This window comes from Oryx dammah, unplaced genomic scaffold (assembly GCF_014754425.2).
Source record: "Oryx dammah isolate SB20612 unplaced genomic scaffold, SCBI_Odam_1.1 HiC_scaffold_21, whole genome shotgun sequence".
NCBI classification, from domain to species: Eukaryota; Metazoa; Chordata; class Mammalia; order Artiodactyla; family Bovidae; genus Oryx; species Oryx dammah.
In genome coordinates this window covers 76,042,914-76,063,047 of record NW_024070205.1, presented here as the reverse complement: position 1 = coordinate 76,063,047, position 20,134 = coordinate 76,042,914, and the positions used below count along the sequence as shown (strand labels likewise).

Here is a 20,134-nt window from a genome sequence, read left to right as displayed (position 1 = left end):
CTTCCTAGCATATTAATGAGAAAAATACAAGAGTCAAGAATTCAATTCTAATCAATTACTAGAGAAATAAAAAGTAAAACTGGAACGCTGTTATTGCCTCAAGGATACACAATGTGTACCCTTGCACTGCAAGTGCGGAGTCTGAACCTCTGGACCGCCAGGGAAGTCCTCATGCTGAGGTTCTGAAGCTGGTTCCCAGGAATATGGTAACATCAATAACAGGGAATAGATAAAGAAGCAGTAAGTGTGGAAATTATGAGTATGAGCTCAGGAATCAGACTGTCTAGATTCAAGTTGTGCCTCTATTACTTAGTATCTGTGTGACCTTGAGCAAATTACTGAAGCTATCTGAGTCTTAATTCCCTTGTCTAGAAAATGGCAATAAGCAGAACCCACCTATGGAGGCTGTTCTACTATGTTAAGAACTATGGATGGAAGTTTGTGACATTGTACAGAAGGCAGTGATCAAGACCATCCCCAAGAAAAAGAAATGCAAAAAAGCAAAATGGTTGTCTGAGGAGGCCTTACAAATAGCTGAGAAAAGAAGAGAAGCAAAAGGCAAAGGAGAAAAGGAAAGATATACCCATCTGAATGCAGAGTTCCAAAAACAGCAGGAGAGATAAGAAAGCCTTCCTCAGTGATCAATGAAAAGAAATGAGGAAAACAACAGAATGGGAAAGACAGAGATTTCTTCAAGAAAATCAGAACTACCAAGGGAAACTTTCATACAAAGATGGGCACAATAAAGGACAGAAATGGTATGGACCTAACAGAAGCAGAAGATATTAAGAAAAGGTGGCAAGAATACACAGAAGAACTATTCAAAAAAGATCTTCATGACCCAGATAATCAGAATGGTGTGATCACTCACCTAGAGCCAGACATCCTGGAGTGCAAAGTCAAGTGGGCCTTAGGAAGCATCACTATGAACAAAGCTAGAGGAGCTGATGGAATTTCAGTTGAGCTCTTTCAAATCTTTAAAGATGATGCTGTTAAAGTGCTTCACTCAATATGCCAGCAAATTTGGAAAACTCAGCAGTGGCCACAAGACTGGAAAAGGTCCGTTTTCATTCCAATCCCAAAGAAAGGCAATGCCAAAGAATGTTCAAACTACTGCACCATTGCACTTATCTCACACCTAGCAAAGCAATGCTCAAAATTCTTTAAGCCAGGCTTCAACAGTATATGAACTGAGAACTTCCACATGTTCAAGCTGGATTTAAAAAGGCAGAGGAACCAGAGATCTAATTGCCAACATCCTCTGGATCATAGAGAAAGCAAGACAATTCCAGAAAAACATCTACTTCTGCTTTATTGATTATGCCAAAGCCTTTGACTGTGTGGATCACAACAAACTGTGGAAAATACTGAAAGATATGGGAATACCAGACCACCTGACCTGCTCCTGAGAAATCTGTATACAGGTCAAGAAGCAACAGTTAGAATTGGACATGAAACAACGGACTGGTTTCAAATTGGGAAAGGAGTACATCGAGGCTGTATATTGTTACCCTATTTATTTAACTTATATGCAGGGTACATAATGAGAAATACTAGGCTGGATGAAGCACAAGCTGGAATCAAGACTGCCAGGGGAAATATCAATAACCTCAGATATGCAGATGACATCACCCTTATGACAGAAAGTAAAGAGGAACTAAAGAGCCTCTTGATGAAAGTGAAAGAGGAGAGTGAAAAAGTTGGCTTAAAGCTCAACATTCAAAAAACTAAGATCATGACATCCAGTCTCATCACTTCATGGCAAATAGATGGGGAAACAATGGAAACAGTGACAGACTTTATTTTCTTGTGCTCCAAAATCACTGCAGATGGTGACTGCAGCCAGGAAATTAAAAGATGCTTACTCCTTGGAAAAAAGTTATGACCAACCTAGATAGTATATTCAAAAGCAGAGACATTACTTTGTCGGCAAGGCCTGTCTAGTCAAAGCTATGGTGTTTTTTCAGTAGTCATGTATGGATGTGAGAGCTGGACTATAAAGAAAGCTTAGCATCAAAGAATTGATGCTTTTGAACTGTGGTACTGGAGAAGATTCTTGAGAGTCCCTTGGACTGCAAGGAGAGCCAACCAGTCAATCCTAAAGGAAATCAGTCCTGAATATTCATTGGAAGGACTGATGCTGAAGCTGAAACTCCAATACTTTGACCACTTGATGTGAAGAGCTGACTCATTGGAAATGACTATGATCCTGGGAAAGACTGAAGGCAGGAGGAGAAGGGGATGACAGAGGATGAGATGGTTGGATGGCATCACTGACTCAATGGACATGAGTTTAAGAAAACTCCAGGAGTTGGTGCTGGACAGGGAGGCCTGGTGTGCTGTAGTCCATGGGGTCAAAAAGAGTTGGACATGACTGAGCAACTGAACTGAACTGAGAGCTAATGTTCACGCAGGAGTCACTATACAAAGTCAGTAGCACCCAGACCTCAGATACCAGAAGACATGACTAAGCATTTGGCCCAGTTTTGTTAACGGTTATTCATGAAGGATAGGAATGCCAGAAAAGCTAAAACTGCTACTTTGGGAAATCCTTCTGAGTTAGGTCTCAGGAGCACCCTGGAAAGAAAATGAGACCATGACACACAAAAAAGAACCAACAAAGCAGCATGGGCCATGACAAAGCAGTCAGGATGAAAGCATGACTCAGCGACCTTCTTCAAGCAGCTCTTCTCCAGTCTTGAAAAGGCAAGGGGATACAATAAGAACTGGAGACCAAAGGGCAGTATTGGGACGGATTTATCAAATGGGAAGGAATGGCGGCAGACTTTTCCAAGAAGGCCTCTCAGAGCAAGTGAGGCCAACTCCACTCAATGATTTCAGGTCGGCTGCTGCTAACGGGCCCCGTCGGGGTAGGTTCCTTTGGGCTTCAGAACTGATGTACTCTACGCCAGCTGGAAAGGGTTCGAGGATGCCCCAGTTCCTGCATCCTACCAAGCTCTCTCCAGGACCCACCTTTGAACTCCATGTTGGCAGCATCATCCAGAAGTTCCTCCTTCATGGTGTTAAGAGTCTCAACGATCATGTCCTTCATTTCCTCTTGCTTCCGGTTGGCAATATTCATCAATGATTCGTACAGCTCATTCTCCTTTTTTCGAGTGTATTCCAGACGTTTGGGCGTAATCTGCAGGTCCCGCTGCATGTCAAAAGCCTGGTTAATGAAGATGTCGAGGCAGCGGCAGTGCACCAGGTTCAGGGCCTTGGCTGCGTCCACCAGGCGAGTCTGCAGCACCTGGTGAGAAAACGCGTTCAAGTGTCTCAGCTTCTCGCTTTGCTCCACCAACATGCTCTGAGCTTTGGTGTCCTGGCCGGGGGCCCCACAGTTACAGTGGCCGCTGCTCAGATAGCCCAGGTCAGTCAGCTGGCGATGAAGTGGTGATCTTTCACTCTCCATTCTTTCAGTGGAGGAGTCGATTATCTCCGAGCCCAGCTTCGGCACTTTGAAAAAGAATATGGGAAAGGAGAAATACTTTCGGATTTCCTGAAGCTCTTGCTCATCCCTCTCAGAGAGTTCATCTTTGTGGAGCGCATAGGTTATCACAGGCAAGAAACCATTCACCAAGTCACCCAGAACATCCACTGTGGGCCGGAGGCCTCGGCACGGTGCTAGCACAATGTCCACCTCCTGGAAGGGGAACGGGGTCACATCAGCACTTCAGGCTCAGAACCAGTCCTTGCCTCCCCGGAGTCCCACACTGAGACCAAAATGCAGATCTATGATGGGGCAACTGGGCTTCAGGATATGCCCCAATCACTTGTCCCCCTCCTTCCTCGGTTACCAACACTCCCTGGTGCCACCTAAGCAGGCAGGCACTCATCAAGAGACAGTGAAAAAATAAGTAAGTAGAAAGGATGGCAGTCCTTTCAGCCATTTTAGGTGAAAAAAGAACCTGGAGTCCCTTTTGTTGCTTTGGAAACTCCCGCTGATTCCCTCTGATGAAGAAAGAACTCTTAGACTGGGAGTGGATCTGCCTGGAACATTCCTCCCCCTCTTTCTAACCTGACTCATCCTCAACTTTCTAACTCCCATGCACCCTTTAAATCTCAGGGTATACAGTGTCATACCCTTCTGGAGTCTTTCCTAATAAGAAATCCCTACTAGGGGAGTACTCTCTACTTCTCCTTCTCTTAATAGTCAATACACTTATATACTTATAATTTATTTATTTAAAAACAAGTGTTTTGTTTTTTTTTTTCCAATTAGCCTATAAACTCTTCCGAGAGAGGGAACATGTCTATCTTTTTCACTCCTGTAATTTCAGTGCCTGGTATAGATTAAGTCCTTAATACTGCTGAATCAATCAATCAAGCAGCAAACTAAAGGTTAGATCTGTCAAACATTACCATCCTACCTTAAGAGTTGGCAAACATCCCAAGGTCTCAGCCATCTAGGTCTCAGGAACACCTTTATGCTCATGATCACTTGGTCTGGCAGAGACTACGGTCTGCCTACCCGATATCTAACTTCTGCATCATTGGGAAGGCAATGTCTTTTATGGAGGGGCAGCCAATAGTAGGTAGGACAACAGACAGCTCTTCAAAGGGCTGACTCTGCTAGCTAGTGCACGCTCTGGCCCTGCCCTTCCTGCCTGGAGCGCAGGTGTGAGGACAGAGCAGCAGTGGCCCTCCTACAGCCCTGGGCAATCCTGAGGGGGGAAGCCAGCCCTGAGGACGAGGAAGCAAAAAGAGACTGGGAGCTTGGATCTCTGATGACTACAGAGCTGCCACACCAGCTCTCAACTGCCTAGCTTTGGACTTATGTAACGGAAAAATATATTAACCTCTTGTCTTGCTTAAGCAAACCCCTATTTTTCTGATTGTTACCTATGTTTGAACTCAATCATCACTGATACACCCAACTCCTAAACAGGTCATTTCCCTAGCTAGTAGTTTCTGCTTATCATTCTACTTCTTCATTAAGGATCTCGACTCACTTAAGAGCATACATTTCCATCCATATGGGAATATGGAGGGAAATAAATTTTGCTCCTCTAAACCTCTGAAATTGTGTACTTTGCCTGGCACTCCAGACCTAAGCATTGATCTGGAGACTCATGCCTATATTACCCCTGCAGGCACACCAACTCTGAAGTCTGCAGACTCAAAATCAATCCTTTGCAGAATTCTAAAATGTTTTAAAGAGTTTTTCTTTTTGATCTCCTTCTCTAGACAATGGAGAAGGGCTGGGAAATGCCAGCTTATTGTTTCTTGTACTGTGTGTAAGTGTGTGTGTGTGCGCGTGCGTGCGTGTGTGCCTGTACTAAAGGACAGAGAGTGAGAGACAGCAAGCTCTTATTTCCACTAAAGTACAAAAGTCTCACCTTTTTCCTCAACAAAGAATTCATAAATTTCATTCTCAGGTAGGCCACAGAACTTTCATTTGGCTGGCCACTTTGAACTCCCTATAAGTGCTTTTAGCATCTCATCATTTGTAATTTGAGCAAACACTGTATAAATCTACTTGTTTTCTAGCCAAGCCTATGCCAAGAAGAAATCTGCTATTCACCTGTGCCTCAAACTGCATGGAATGTTTTCTATTGGAAGACTAATCTGACACTCACTCTGCTATTTGAAACAAGCCCCCTTTCACTGCCCGGAGTCACAGTGCTAGAGTATGAATCGTTTCATGAGGCACATTCAAAACAGAGGGTACATAAGGACATTTAAGGTCCAAAGTATAGCATGCAATCACTTAAATGCCAACATTCTAATTACATTTAGTAACTACAGACTAGAAGAGAATTTCAAGAAATGAAGTTATAACAAGATAATTATAGGTGACAGTGGCTTTTAAAAATTTTGTTAAATGGCTTCTGTCTTAAATATATCTTTTTAAAGATATAAATCAATCAAACTTATTAGAGAAATATTAAGAGAAAAAAGTCTAAATATTCAAACCGAAGTAAGTATTGTTTAGAAAGTTTTCAGGAAGAATTTTGCTGCTTGTTTATTTGATGGATTTTTTAAAAAATTTAAAGTAAATTTCCATTTTATGTGTGCAACAGAACTTGGCAGCCAAAGCTGCCGTAGAACCAATACCCTTTGTAAAGGAGAGCTGACTTTATTTGCTCACAAGTGCAAATTCATTTTTGAAAAAAGAATTTAGTGGATAGAGAAGATGTGGTGTATATATGTACACACACACACACACACACACACACACACCCCTACACCTCCATGGTGGTTCAGATGGTAAAAAAATCTGTCTGCAAATGTAGGAGGACCTGGGTTCAATCCATGGGACCAGAAGATCCCCTGGAGAAGGGAATGGCTACCCACTCCAGTATTCTTGCCTGGAGAATTACATGGACAGAGGAATCTGATGGGCTACAGTTTATGGGGTCACAGAATTGGATGACTGAGCAACTAACACTTTCACTATATAACACACACACACACACACAATGGAATACTACTCAGCCATAAAAATAAGGTAATGTGCCCATCTGCACACGGAGGGACCTGGAGGGCACTGTGCCAAGGGAAACGGACACAGAAAGACACACACTGCATGATCTCACGCACAAGTGGCATCCAAGAAATAAAACAAGCTAGTGATTATAACAAAAAGGAAACAGACACAAAGGCACAGACAAAAAACTAGTGGTTACCAGTGCGGACAAGGAAGGAGAGATGGGAAAGATTGGGGTCAAGGATTATGAGGTACAAACTTCCGTGTATAAAATAAATAAGCTTCAGGGAATATAGCCCATATTTTATAATAACTATAAATGAAATATAACCTTTAAAAATAGTGAACCACTACATTTTCTACCTGTAACTTATATAATACTATACATCAGCTATACATCAAGCTTTAAAAATTCCCCTAAAATGAACTCTGATGGTAGACACTGCCTGGTGCATTGGCACCTAGAAAGAAAGTATCTACTCCTTAATGTATCTTGCACAAACAAAAACGGATAGAAAACAAGTACTGTGCTCTCTCTTCTCTATTCCCCAGTTAATTAATTTGTGTAGTCTGTCTCACTGTTCTGACTATCTTGACTGTTGAAAGACAGGCAAAAAGAGCTGCTGGCTGAGACCCTGGCAGCAGTACAAACTAGACTGGAATGTGATACGTGATTCTGCAATACTCACGGCAGAGGGATGACTCATGCCTGACGGTTATAAACAAAAAGGGAAGCCGCACTGTCTCCTGGAGACAGGGAGTGAAAAAAAATTCACAGAGAGGATGAGCCCTGTTCTTGGCCCATATATTACGGCCACCTGAGAGGGAAGACTGACCTCAGACTATTTCATGGAAGGCTGTACTCCTTCCTGGCACTTAGAACAGTGTTTGTACTTACTGAACATTAAATAAATGTACAATTACTGGATGAATGAATGATGCCTTTACTATTTGCTCAAAACCATTTTCAATCATCATATGTAAAACTGTCTATTTTTTAACCCATATCTCACACATTTATCTGGAACTGCTGTTTGCATCTACTCCAAGAATGAAGCAGTGAGGAAGCTCTGAAATCAGTCAAGGAAGAAGAATCCAGGGAATCAGAAGAGTATGCCATAATTCCCATCTTAAATCACAGAAAATTCCTAAAGAGATATCTCTTTTATAATATATCTGCAAAAATCTGTGGATTCTACAGAAGCTGATATATTACCATCAATTCTCTTGGCAAGATTAAGAGAATGTAATAAAAAAGCAAACTGCTACTCTGCAAACACCAGGATTTTCCTCTTTGGTTGTTTTTTTTTTTAATATAAAATGACACTATCATAAGTGCCAAGAAGAAATGGTTCAGTCACTGAAGCCTGACCACTTCCTAAGAATACTGGCTCTGACTGGTGAGGACTCTTTCTCTATGGCTCACAGCACATTACACCCTCAGCGATAGCTACGGATGGTCGTCTTAACCAACAGTTCAAACAGAAGACAATCACACACTCAGATCGGTCATGAATGTCTTTGTTTTGTCTACAGTTCTGCAACCTCATTCCATCACACAGAAAAGCAGCACATAACTATATGGTCCTACCCCTCGCTTAACAACTGACACATCCCGGACTCCAGGCCCTGTCTCCATGTTCCACTGACCATCACCATCAATTCTCCTCCCATGCCCACTCTCACAGAACAATAGAAGTTTTCCACATTTTACACGGGGCTGATTCTTCCTCATTTGTGTACAGTTCTCTGAAATCACTATCACTCTTAAATGTCAGTTATATAGCAAGGCAAATACATCCCTCCACGGTGTTGCAAAGAGTCAGACACCACTGAGCACACACAGTCCATGCATGCCCCCTCTTCCTGTTACACTGTAGAAAACACCCTGACTCTTGAACACTCTCCAGTGGGGAGCTGTGACTGAGCTGCTTTCTAGAATCTAACAGGCCACAAGCAGCTGTGCCAACCCAGGGCTTCACCCCAGCAGTCAGCATAAAATGGATACTAGCTCATCTCCCTAGCCAGTAAAAGTAAGGAGTGGTAACTCACAGACCAGAACAAGACTTGAGGAAACCCATAATCCCAACCAAAGCCCTCAACTAGCCACAGGAACATGAGGCCACCGTGCTAAAAGCGGAAGTGTGGTACGACCCCACACACATCAAAGCAGAGGCTTTAGGTCTGCATCTCAGCTCACAAGCACGGAGCCTGAAGGATCAAAACCATCTGATTTCACACTGTGAGGAACCAGACACCACACAAGTTGACAAGGAGGTGCTGGATAGCCTCCAGGCATTCTACTGTGTGGATATTCAAACATCCAGGGACCCACAGATACAGAATTGGGAATGTGAATTGGGAATGTGAATTCTCTCACCATTTATTAGACTCTCACCATTCACGAGACTCATCAAGAAAGTCAACAGAAGAATGGAGAAGAAAGAAAGAAGCGTCTGAACAAAGGTGAAAGTTACCTTTTAACTTTATAACTTTAACTTCTGTATTTTATAACACCTCTCTCTTCTTTAATTTTATTACAAAAGCACTTCATAATAATTATGAAGAACTTTGCTTCTAAATGGAGCACAATAATAAGTCTAAGTAAGCAGGAACCAGAAGGGCTTAAGTTTCACAGTGGAAGGAGTTCCAGTATGGATGGTTGTCAGGGAACAGATAGGTGTCTGAGAGAGGAGGAAATCCTCCTCTCAATTCATTCAAAGGGAGGCTTAGTAAGGGCCAGACACTGTGCTAGCTGCTTTACACCTAGCCTCTCATGTAAGCCTCACACCAGCCCTAAAACACACGGATTACTACTTCTGTTTTACAAATGGGGGGTGCCCTAGCACCACAGTCACACGGTTAAGTAGCCAAGCCAGGCTGTACATCCAGGCTCCTCTGACTACAAAGCCTCAGTTGCTGTGTATAAACAGCGACTGAGGCCCACTGTGTCAGGAATTGTCTGGCCTGGTGTTAGGGAAGTTCTGAGAGAAGAATAAAGGATGGAGAAGACGATTTCAGGGACTGTAACAGTTCTAGCTTTCTGTGTTAAAAGTATATGTTGGCTGCAAGTAAAAACCCCTGCTCTGCTCAAAAAAGGAAGATTAAGACCATAATCTCTGCCAGATTTTCTCCCAAAGAGTTAAACTTGGAAGGCCAAAACTGAACAAGTGGTGGTGAATTGAAAAAAGAGCCCTTTAAGCTAGTCTTTTTAAGAGGGATCAAGGCCACTAGAGCGAGCATTGGGATTTTAAAAAGAATCGCACCTCTAAAGCATACATATCCTTAACAGGTAAATTAACCTATAGTAAGTATTACCAGGTTTGTTAGCAAAGAGCAATGTATTGGTTATATTTCACTGTGTATGTTAGTGTGTGTTAGAGGGAAGGCAGAGAGACGTTGAATTCAAAGAACACAGAATTACTGCCTAGAAGGAACTTATATTCAGCATTTGCCTGAACTTCCCATATCCTTTTTTAACACATTACTTTTAGTTCCCCTTTCTTTTTGCCCCATAAAATAATGGTTTCTTTATTTTAATGTATATTTTTAGAATAGCATTCTTTATTTTTCTTACACATATTACTCCAACTTTGTTCTTTTTCCCTTGGAAATGGCCATCTTTGACCTAATTCCATATACTCTCTTTCCCAAAACTATCTGCTTACCGTCAGATAAAAGACTATCACCCAAACTTCTTTCATATGTTTACCCTTCAATCGAGATACATTCCAGAGAAGACATGGTATCTAACTTAAAAGTAGGCAACATTTAACAAATTTAGTTTCATAAGGCACCAAAACAAATGCCAAAAATTAAACAAAAATTGAAAGAAGACGGTTTTCTAGCAACAATGTTTAATAAATTTGAGGGTTTAAATTTTGCATAAATTTGTCATTTTTACTTTGATTTGGGGTTGTGAAAGTATTAACTGCTGAGAAATTAAAAAAAAAAACAAAAACAAAACATTGTCTGTATGGATCAATGGGACAGAACAGAGAGCTTAGAAACAGACCCACACACCTATGGTCAATTAATCTCCAACAAAGGAAGCAAGATATACAATGGAGAAAACTGTCTCTTCAGCAAAGTAGTGTCCGGAAAGCTCATGAGTCAGTATCCCAAGGCAATAGAAATAAAAGCAAAAATAAACAAATGGGACCTAATCAAACCTATAAGCTTTTCCACAGCAAAATGAAAACAATAATCAATATGAATAATCAATAATCAAAATGAAAAAACAATATACAGACTGAGAGAAAATATTTGCAAATGATGTGACTGACAAGGGTTTAATTTCCAAAATACACATATAGCTCACATAACTCAATAACCAAAAAAACAAACGACCCAATCAAAAAATGAGAAGACCTAAATACAAGTTTCTCCAAAGAAGACATACAGATGGCCAACAGACACATGAAAAGATGCTCAACGTCAGTAATTATTAGAGAAGTGCAAATCAAAACTAGAAGGAGATGACCAGGGGATGGATAAAGAAGATGTGGTACACACAGACAGTGGAATATCACTCAGCCATAAGAAAGAACAACATAAGGCCATTTGCAGCAACACGGACGGACCCAGAGACTGTCACACTGAGTGAAGTCAGGCAGGCAGGGAAAGACAAATATCATATATATTGCTTATGTGTGGAATCTAAACAAAAATGGTACAAATAAACTTATTTACAGAACAGAAATGGAGTCACAGATGTAGAAAACAAATTTAGGCTTGTCAGAGAGGAAAAGAGGGGGAGGGATAAACTGAGAGACTGTGACTGACACACACACACACTGCTGTATGTAAGAGAGATAGCTAATGAGGACCTACTATTACAGCACAGGGAACTCTACTCAACACTCTGTAAGGACCTATATGGGAAAAGAATCTGAAAAAGAATGGTTATACGTGTGACTGATTCACTCTGCTGTACTCCGAAACTAACACAACATGATACATCACCTATACGCCAATAAAATTTAGAAAAAAATAGATCGCAACAGCAGAATAAAACTACAGTGAGGTACCATCGCACACCAGTCAGAAGGGCCATCATTAAAAACTCTACAAATTAACAAATGGTGAAGAGGGTGTGGAGAAGCCTCCTACACTGTTGGTAAGAATGTAAATTAGTAGCCACTATGGAGAACAGTATGGAAGTTCCTTAAAAAACCAAAAATAGAGTTGCCCTATGATTCAGCAGTCCCACTGCTGGGCGTATGTCCAGAGAAAACCATGATTTGAAAAGACACAGGCACACAGGCACCCCAATGTTCACGGCAGCACTATTTACAATAGCCAAGACATGGGAGCAACCAAGCGTCCACCCACAGTGGAATGGAGAAAGAAGATGTGCTACATATACACAATGTACCCTTCTACTCAGCCTCAAAGAGAACGGAATAGTGCCATCTGCAGCAACCTGGACGGAGCCAGAGAGCATCACACCAAGTGAAATAAGTGAGAAAGAGAAACGCCCCATGATGCCACTTACATGTAGAATCTAAGACATGATACAGACAAACTTATTTATGAAACATAAACAGACTCACAGACAAAGGAAACAAACTCCTGGTCACCAAACAGGAAAGTGGGTGAGGAGGAATAAACTAAGTAAGAGTCTGGGATTAGCAGATACAAACTACTATATATAAAACAGAGAAACAAGAGGCTTCTCCTGTATAGCACCGAGAACTACACTCAACATCCTGCAGAAAACCATAATGGAAAAGAGAAAAAGAACATATATACAGATGTACACAACATGCATACATATATATATATATATGACTGAATCACTTTACTGTACAACATTGTAAATCAACTAAATAATTATATATCAAATAAAACAACTTTTAATTTTTAAAGATTAAAAAGTAAAAATATCAATGTCACTATGAAATGACAAATAGATTACTTCCATTGATGGCTACTGAGGGTTATAAAGAGAAAATTTAACTATTTCAACTCATTAGAGTTCAAAGTAGCAAAGAAAAAAAATAAGTTTATTTGCAAGTCATTAGACCTTTCTTGGAAACATCAGTGTACTTAAGTTCCCGGAAATACCCCTTCCCAGACATCGCCAGGAGCCGGTCACCATGACGGTGTGACAGCCCCGCGGCCATGTGACACGCGTGTTTGTCCGCAGGGCCAGAAAACACCTGGGAGGGGTAAACAGGCTAAGAACAGAGCGCTGACGGCTGCGAAACAGCCACTGAAGATGAAATCCACCGTCAGGCTGCAGGAATCCCATCTCAGGCTGAGGAAGTTTAACCACCTCCATTTCTTTTTCTTCCTTTTCTTATAGGTGTCATAGGGAAACCACATCTAGACTTACACGCATCAGACTGAGGCGATTCTAAGGCAGACGACCGTGTGGTGCTGGGCTTGTAAATGGAACAAAACAGAAAAGGAGCCGAGGTATAAGCCAGAAAGGGGGCGAAGGCCAGGATGGGGAAGCATGCACATGAAGACAAAGCTAGTGAACACGGGGAAGGGCGGAATGCACTGCCAGCTGGAAAACGACCACGTTTTAACACTGAATGAGGTTTCAGGAACTAATGGCCTGACAGTATTTCTCTATTATTGAATTATGAACTGAGAATCTCAGGGGACCCGGAGCTAAAACACTAGGAATACTGCAATATCCCATGTGGGTACCACGTGGTTATGGGGTCCATGTGAGTTGCCTTACTCTGGAACAAACTGAAAATGGCTAATTTATGAGGACTTTAAAGTAACATATTAGAAGAATGACCATTGTGTAAGAGGGTAAGGGGAAATTCTGCTTTAGTAATTTGACAGTTAAAAATGAACATCAGATTTCCCCTAATTCAATCTTGGTTTCCTTTAGCTAAATGTTTCCTTTCTTTACGACCCCTTTTAGGAACCAAATTGAAGGGCTGTTTAGAGCTAATTCTCTGGTTCTAAATATAACTGGAAAAAAAAATAAAAAATAAAAAAAAAATAAATAAATAAATATAACTGGAGCTAAAAAAAAGATCTTTCTCACTGTCAAGAAAAATCTTCAAGGTAGCTTAGGAAATGCTCCCAGCAGTAAGCCAATGGAGACAGGAGTCTGATGACAGAGGCAGAGCAGAGCCTGAGCGCCAGAGGCTGAGGCCCCTCTGAGGCTCACCATCAAGGGAGTCTAAAGTTAGAAATGTGGGGGTCCGTGGCTGTTTCCACATCAAAATCACTGCCGTATAAAGCAGATCCAAAGAAACATTACTATAGAAGCCTCAGAAACCACATGAAACAGGACATGGGAGGCTAGAAAATTCTTCAAGAAAAGAGAAGGATATTTCTCATGAAAGAGAATCTATACATATTTCAACCGTGCAGAGAGAAAACTGATTAGGTATCTTAACTTCCCTCCCAGCCAAGCAGCCTTCTTAATTGTTAACTCAGTTTGATTGCTTATATACATGGGGGTCTCCCTGGTGGCTAAGTGGTAAAGAATCTGCCAGCCAATGCAGGAGATGGGGATTCAATCTCTGGGTCGGGAAGATCCCCTGGAGAAGGAAATGGGACCTCACTCCAGTGTTTTTGCCTGGGAAATTCCACAGACAGAGGAGCCTCGCAGGCTATAGTCCACGGGGTCCCAGAGTCGGACACAACTGAGCGACTAAGCAACAATGTACTCCTTGAGCATCGCTGGGAACTCTCACCAGTAAGACATGTGCTCAGGGCTTCCCTGGTGACTCAGACAGTAGAAGATCTGCCTGCAGTGCAGGAGACCCGGGTTCAATCCCTGGGTCGGGAAAGTCCCCTGGAGAAGGAAATGGCAGCCCACTCCAGTACTCTTGCCTCGAGAACCTCATGGGCAGAGGAGCCTTGGAGGCTACAATCTATGGGGTCGCAAAGACTCAGACATGACTGAGAGACGAACGCATGCGTGCACACACACACACTACTTGGGAAATAGCTCTCATTTTCTTTTCTGTGACTTTATCAGCTCACCTCATGGGACAAAAGTAAATGAGCATTAAAAATCAAAACCAACAAAATGAAGGGACACAGAGAAATCAATCAAATAACGCAACTGTCCTACAGATGGCTTTGTTCACATTCCAAGACTGTTTTTAAAATGCAAGAACAGGAAAAATCACCACCCAACCAAGAGCAGTCCTTTCAGCTACTTAACAGTGTTTTTTAAGCTGTAAGTCAGAATACATTGTCAGATCATCAATTTAGTGGGTTGCTATCATTTTTCCAAAAAATGAAGTCAAATATAATAAAGAAAATATCAGTGTGTTTTGCAAGAAGTAAAAGTACTGTTTCATGAAACTTTATTCCAAATGCACACACGTATATGTTAGGGTCCTAATAATAAAATGCTATTTCTAAGCATGAATTAAAATCTAAAAAAGTTGGAAAACCGCTGAGCTCTTGGAAACTGAAGTAACTAGACCAGAACAGAATACTATAGAGAGACTGTGCTTGGATCATACACCTACAAAGCTTATGAGTCAACTGAGCAGGCTCAGTCAATAAACAAGGATCAGTCAGAGTCATCCGAGAACTCTCGCATTGTCCTGGAGCTAAGAAGTGCACGCTCTCAGTCTGAACACAGAGGAAAGCCACCAGTGAAACTGAGCTGAGAGAAAATGCTGGCTTGTATACTAAATCCCTCTAGCATTTATTGAGATAAAAGATAACTGGACTCTGGAAAGAAACGAGATGACAGTTTCTACTTTCAGAGAATCATAAGCCAAAGCCACAATCAAAGGTCTCACTCACTGACTGAGAGACCAAGCCTTCTAGAACAGGAGTAGGTGAAGCGAAGAAGAAACCGCTCTCCAAGTCCTGCCAAACGAGCCCCTCCTTCCTGGCACAGCTAATCAAGATGACGAACTCTCTGCTCTGAGCATGTCTGCTTCTTTTATTCCTGCCAGCTCCTGATCCCTGACACAGGCACCTTCTCTGCCCAGCCCCATTCTCCTGATACATTCACATGCTGTGCCTGTCACCTTTTGGTCTAATAACATAGTCTAGTCCTAGCTATACAGTAGCAAAGGAAGCCTTGCACAAGAGACAGGTCCTTCCTACGTAGAGATATAAATACCAGACAGATAAAATTATCTTTTAGGAAATGCCACAAGACCTGTGTCCTCTTCAGGAGTTTACTTCAAGAGAGAAACAGACATTCTTCAGGTGATAGGATCTCCATACCTCTTTATTTGAGCCAGATCTGTCCTCGTGTTCTGAAGTCCCTTAGAAAGTAGGAGACAGGACCTGTCTCACTTAGTAAATGAAGGCAGATCTAAGGAAAAACTCAGAAGTTGTTCACTTGTTCTCAGCTCTGTAAGAACATCAATCATATGATTGTTCCTTTTAGAAAGGGATGGCTAGAGACAATTCTAGCCATGCCTTCCTGTAAGAAATGAAAAAGGATTGCTAACCCTGACCCTCTTTCTGTAAAGGCAGGCTGAGATATAAGTATCACATTCTTCAGTTTTAGAAAGGGATTAGACAAACTGCCCAGGGCTTTGCAGCACAGCCGTAGAGGCGGGGACGGACACTGCTACAGCCTTGTCTGGTTTTCAACTTCCTAAATCACGTTCCTTTGACTCTATCTGCTGATGCTCAGAGCCCACAGTACACACTGCCAAACTACTTTCTGAGAAAGCTCAGGCACAATGAAAGCTGGTGCCTACAAGTGCACCCGTGTAAGGATGAGACCGGTACCTGTAAGAGAGCATGGCGCATCGTCACCTCCAGTTCGGCCAGAACGCGGGCAGCGTCCTCACTGTCCTCCCGGGCCTCCAGGTCCTCCTCAGGGACGGTCTCCCAGTTGCCCTGGTGAGCAGCCAGCGTGTGCACTAGTTCATACTGGTCAGGGAGCGCCAGGCTGACCCGAGTCTGCGTCCCATAGGTGAAGCGGAGGCGCCGAAGCTTACAGTTCTCACCGCCCAGCTTGTTGGTGGGAAGCACCTGCACCCCCAAAAGCAGGTTCAACAGCTGGCACTTGACATTACAGTCCTGGCCGAGGATCAAGACGCAGGGCAGGCAGTCCACCATCTGCTGGAGGCGCTTCTCTTCCTTGGGTGGGAAGGAAATGCAGCTCAGCGGGCCTGGGCGGGGATGGGGGTAGAAGGAGACAGGAGTACAGAGAGAAGAGTGAGGAGGGGCAGACAGAGACTAACGCAGAGATCCCATTAGATGTCAGCCTCCTAGAAGAGAAACTTCTAGGGAGCTCTTGGTGGAAGGAGATACCAGAAAAACATCCCAGTCAGGAAAAGTTTCTTAAATATCACACAGGAGTCCCCTCTCTGGCTCGCCCCCAGAGCAGTTCTTTCTTTCCAGAAAGGTGGCAGTGGCCTAATCTCCCCTTCCTGACCCAGTTTCAATCAGTGGAGGGACAGCCTCAGGAGTTTACAAGGACTCAATCAAAGGACATTAAATTGACAAAACCAGAGAAGACTATGCTGCTGGGACATGAGTCCAAGGACTGAATACGTGCATTAATCCTCAGATGCGTACGACTCTTTGCGATATCGTGGACTGCAGCTTGTCAGGCTCCTCATCCATGGAATTTTCCAGGCAAGAATACCAGAGTGGGTCACCACTTCCTACTCCAGGGGATCTTTCCAACCCAGGGATAGAACCCTCATTTCCTGTGTCTCTTGCATTGAGAGGGTGATTCTTTACCACCACGCTACCTCGGAAACCCCCAAGGACTGAACACAAATCAAAATAAAAACCTTCCTTGTGACACAAAACCTAATACCTGAACACAGAAAGGTTCTTAAAATGACTCTGCCACATGCAGTTTTAGTTTATTTCCCTTATCTATATACTAAATGTGTGTAGTCTTTTAACACACATACATTGAAATAAAATGTTATTCGAGTGTGCATAAGCATAGAATCTTTTCTGGTTCATTTCTCTGATAGCTGGTAACAGCATCCCAGCTGCCAAGTCATTTGTTTTCTTAAAACACTGAATGCTTAATTAAGATCAATATCTCTGATCAAATCATATTCTTTCAGTTTATGGAAGACAAGACCCCGAGTAAGACAAAGGGGAAAAGACTACCTGTTAGGATAAATCCAAGCAAATCAAGGAAGATTTGATCTATCTCAGAAATATCCTTTCAGGATACACTCATCTATACTGCAAGCTTCCACAAAACAGATCAAATAATACTCAAGAGAAAACAAAAGGCTTCCTAACGTATGAGAACTTCTATATGGGAAAAGGAACCAGAAATTTGTTGACTGGAACTCTCCGATTCCGAACTCAATCACTCCCCAACTTGGTCAGTGACAGTGCCTGCCCAAGTCTAAGATTCAGGCAACTTCGTGTTTGCTCAGAAAGGCACAGACACACAGTCCTTAGGCTGTTAGAAAGCCGATCTGTATTTGAAGCCAAATACATACATCTTCATTAAAATTTAGGGTGGTACCAACTGAAACAGTATTTGCTTTAGTCATTTAACCATGAGCTGCATTAAACCATTCATAAGCTATTTATTCTGTTTATGTAACTGAAGCGAGAGAGGCCAGACTCATTTAAAAGGTTGTCCTGCTTCTGCCTGCCTCTACCTGCATGCGTCCCTTCAGTCGTGTCCAACTGTGTACAACCCTGTGGACTCCAGCCCACCAGGCTCCTCTGTCCACGGGATTCTCCAGGCAAGAACACTGGAGGGGGCTGCCATGCCCTCCTCCAGGGGATCTTCCCGACCCTGGGATGGAACCCAGGTCTCCCGCACTGCAGGAAGATTCTTTACCATCTGAGCTACCAGGGAAGCCCAAGAATACTGGAGTGGGTGGCCTGCTCCTTCTCCAGGGGATCTTCCCGACCCCGGGATCAAACCCAGGTTTCCCGCGCTGCAAGTGGTCTCTCTAACGACTGAGCCACCAGGGAGCCCCTCAGCTCTACCCACCCTGCTGCAAACTCACTGTTTAAAATCTTCCCTCCAACAAATGGCAGCACAAGGTTTAAACAAGTTGGCTTTCACTCAGACCCCTTTATGCGTTTCATTAAGCTCTTCCTTTCACGTCTGCCTGTTAAGTACATCACCTGGTCAGCAGAAGCACACCAGCAATACCAGACAGTGAAACACGGAAATCTATTCTCCTGGGAAAGAGATGAGAAAGCAAAACGTTAACGGAGGGCCCAACTCTATGCAAGGCATTTATTAAGCACGAGGGAAAAACACCAGACAACTGGTCTAATTTCTGACTTACAAACTAAAAGCAAGGGGACACAGCCCCTTGCGTGTGTGATCACTCAGCAAGTACGGAGTCCTGAGTCCCTCCATACGTCACTGACAACTAAACAGCATTTACTACAGTTGTCAGGGAGGAAAAACAATTTTCCTCTACCCTTTCCTCTGGTTTCCTCTGGCTGGGGCTAAGAATTAAATTGACATGAGAAAGATTAACAGTAGAAAATGAAAGTTAATTACATACACATGAGGAATCTGAACATGAGAGATCTGAAAGACGGGTTAAATGAGATACATATGTTATCCTGGAACAAAAAGAGGGGGCAGGGGGCTGGGTCTTCAAAGGGAAACAAGGCAATTCACAGAAGAGTAAATGTTTGGTAAACAAATGTTTGCTGGGCATCCAGAAACAACTGGACATAGAGAAGATTTTGACCCTCAACTATTACACCAAGTTCATACTACACTGTAGCTAGCTCTGGCGACAGGCCCTCTATATAAATTCATTTAGGCAGTTAAGGTGAGGAAGATAAAAACTCTTGCTGAGCTTTTCGTTTCTTTAACAACAACCAAGCCTAAACTAATTCTCATACCAAAGAGACACATTTGGGGATGGCAAATCTTGCTCACCTCTTCAGACTATTCTAGTCCTATGTTTATAATTACCAAAGGCAGGAAGAACCATCACATTTCTCTCTGTATCCTCAACACCCAACACAATGACTAAAAAATAGTGAGCGTTATTTGTTTGCTTGCTCATTGAGAACTGCCTAAAGAAAGCCGTAGGTGGCTCTACTAAGTACTCAGAAAAATCCAGTAATATGATGAACGGTCCAGTACCATGAATAGTTTAGGAGCAACCGTCATTCCTAAAAACGCCCTTCATCTCAACATGGAGAGCAGAGGTGGACGGCAGAACAGGACTGGCCCATTCAGCGGCAGGATTTACCCGCCAGGCTCTGGCTGAGCAGGAGGGCTCCTGCAGGATCCGCTCTCGCCGGCACTTCTATCTTCCTCTCCTTCCCAGTCCTCCTCAGAGCTCAGGTGGCTGAGTAAGCTCATACCAACACCCTTCATAGGGCCCGTAACAAAAGCCGGTCCAGAATAACAACAGTGAGTCTAAATGAGTCGTGACTACTGCTGCTGCCTGGAGAGTGGGTAACAGAGAACGAAAACTAACCATTTTTCAGGACCAAAGGGAGCAATCTCAACACCTCTGAGACTATAGGAAAACCAGCAAACCATGTGGCACTGACCAAAACCACAGCAGACACACCCATTATTCATCTGACCCAAAGTATCACACCCCCATCTCTGCAGTGACAGAAACAGTCACTATAAATAAACTCGCTGGAGTCAAACAGCCGTAGGCCAGTGCAATGGGCGAGGGGGCTGACAGTGAGTCCAGCTCGAATTTTTGTTTCCAGGCGCTTGGCTAGGGCTGTGTGTGCAACTTACTAGACAGAGAAAGGTCTTCAATATGGATATCTCCATCTGGTTTTCAATATGTCATTGTCCAAGCTCTT

At 42.9% G+C, this 20,134-nt stretch overlaps 1 protein-coding gene across 1 annotated transcript in view; it reads right to left on the bottom strand.

Moving 5' to 3' along the window:
* DSTYK (dual serine/threonine and tyrosine protein kinase) overlaps window positions 1-20,134 on the bottom strand; it is a 52,988-nt gene that overhangs the window by 14,470 nt on the left and 18,384 nt on the right. Inside the window, exons 2-3 of the mRNA XM_040262985.1 lie at window positions 16,124-16,509; window positions 2,974-3,643 (exon numbers count right to left, since the gene is read on the bottom strand). Of these exons, the coding sequence (XP_040118919.1) occupies window positions 2,974-3,643; window positions 16,124-16,509 (1,056 nt within the window). The remainder of the gene's footprint in view (window positions 1-2,973; window positions 3,644-16,123; window positions 16,510-20,134) is intronic.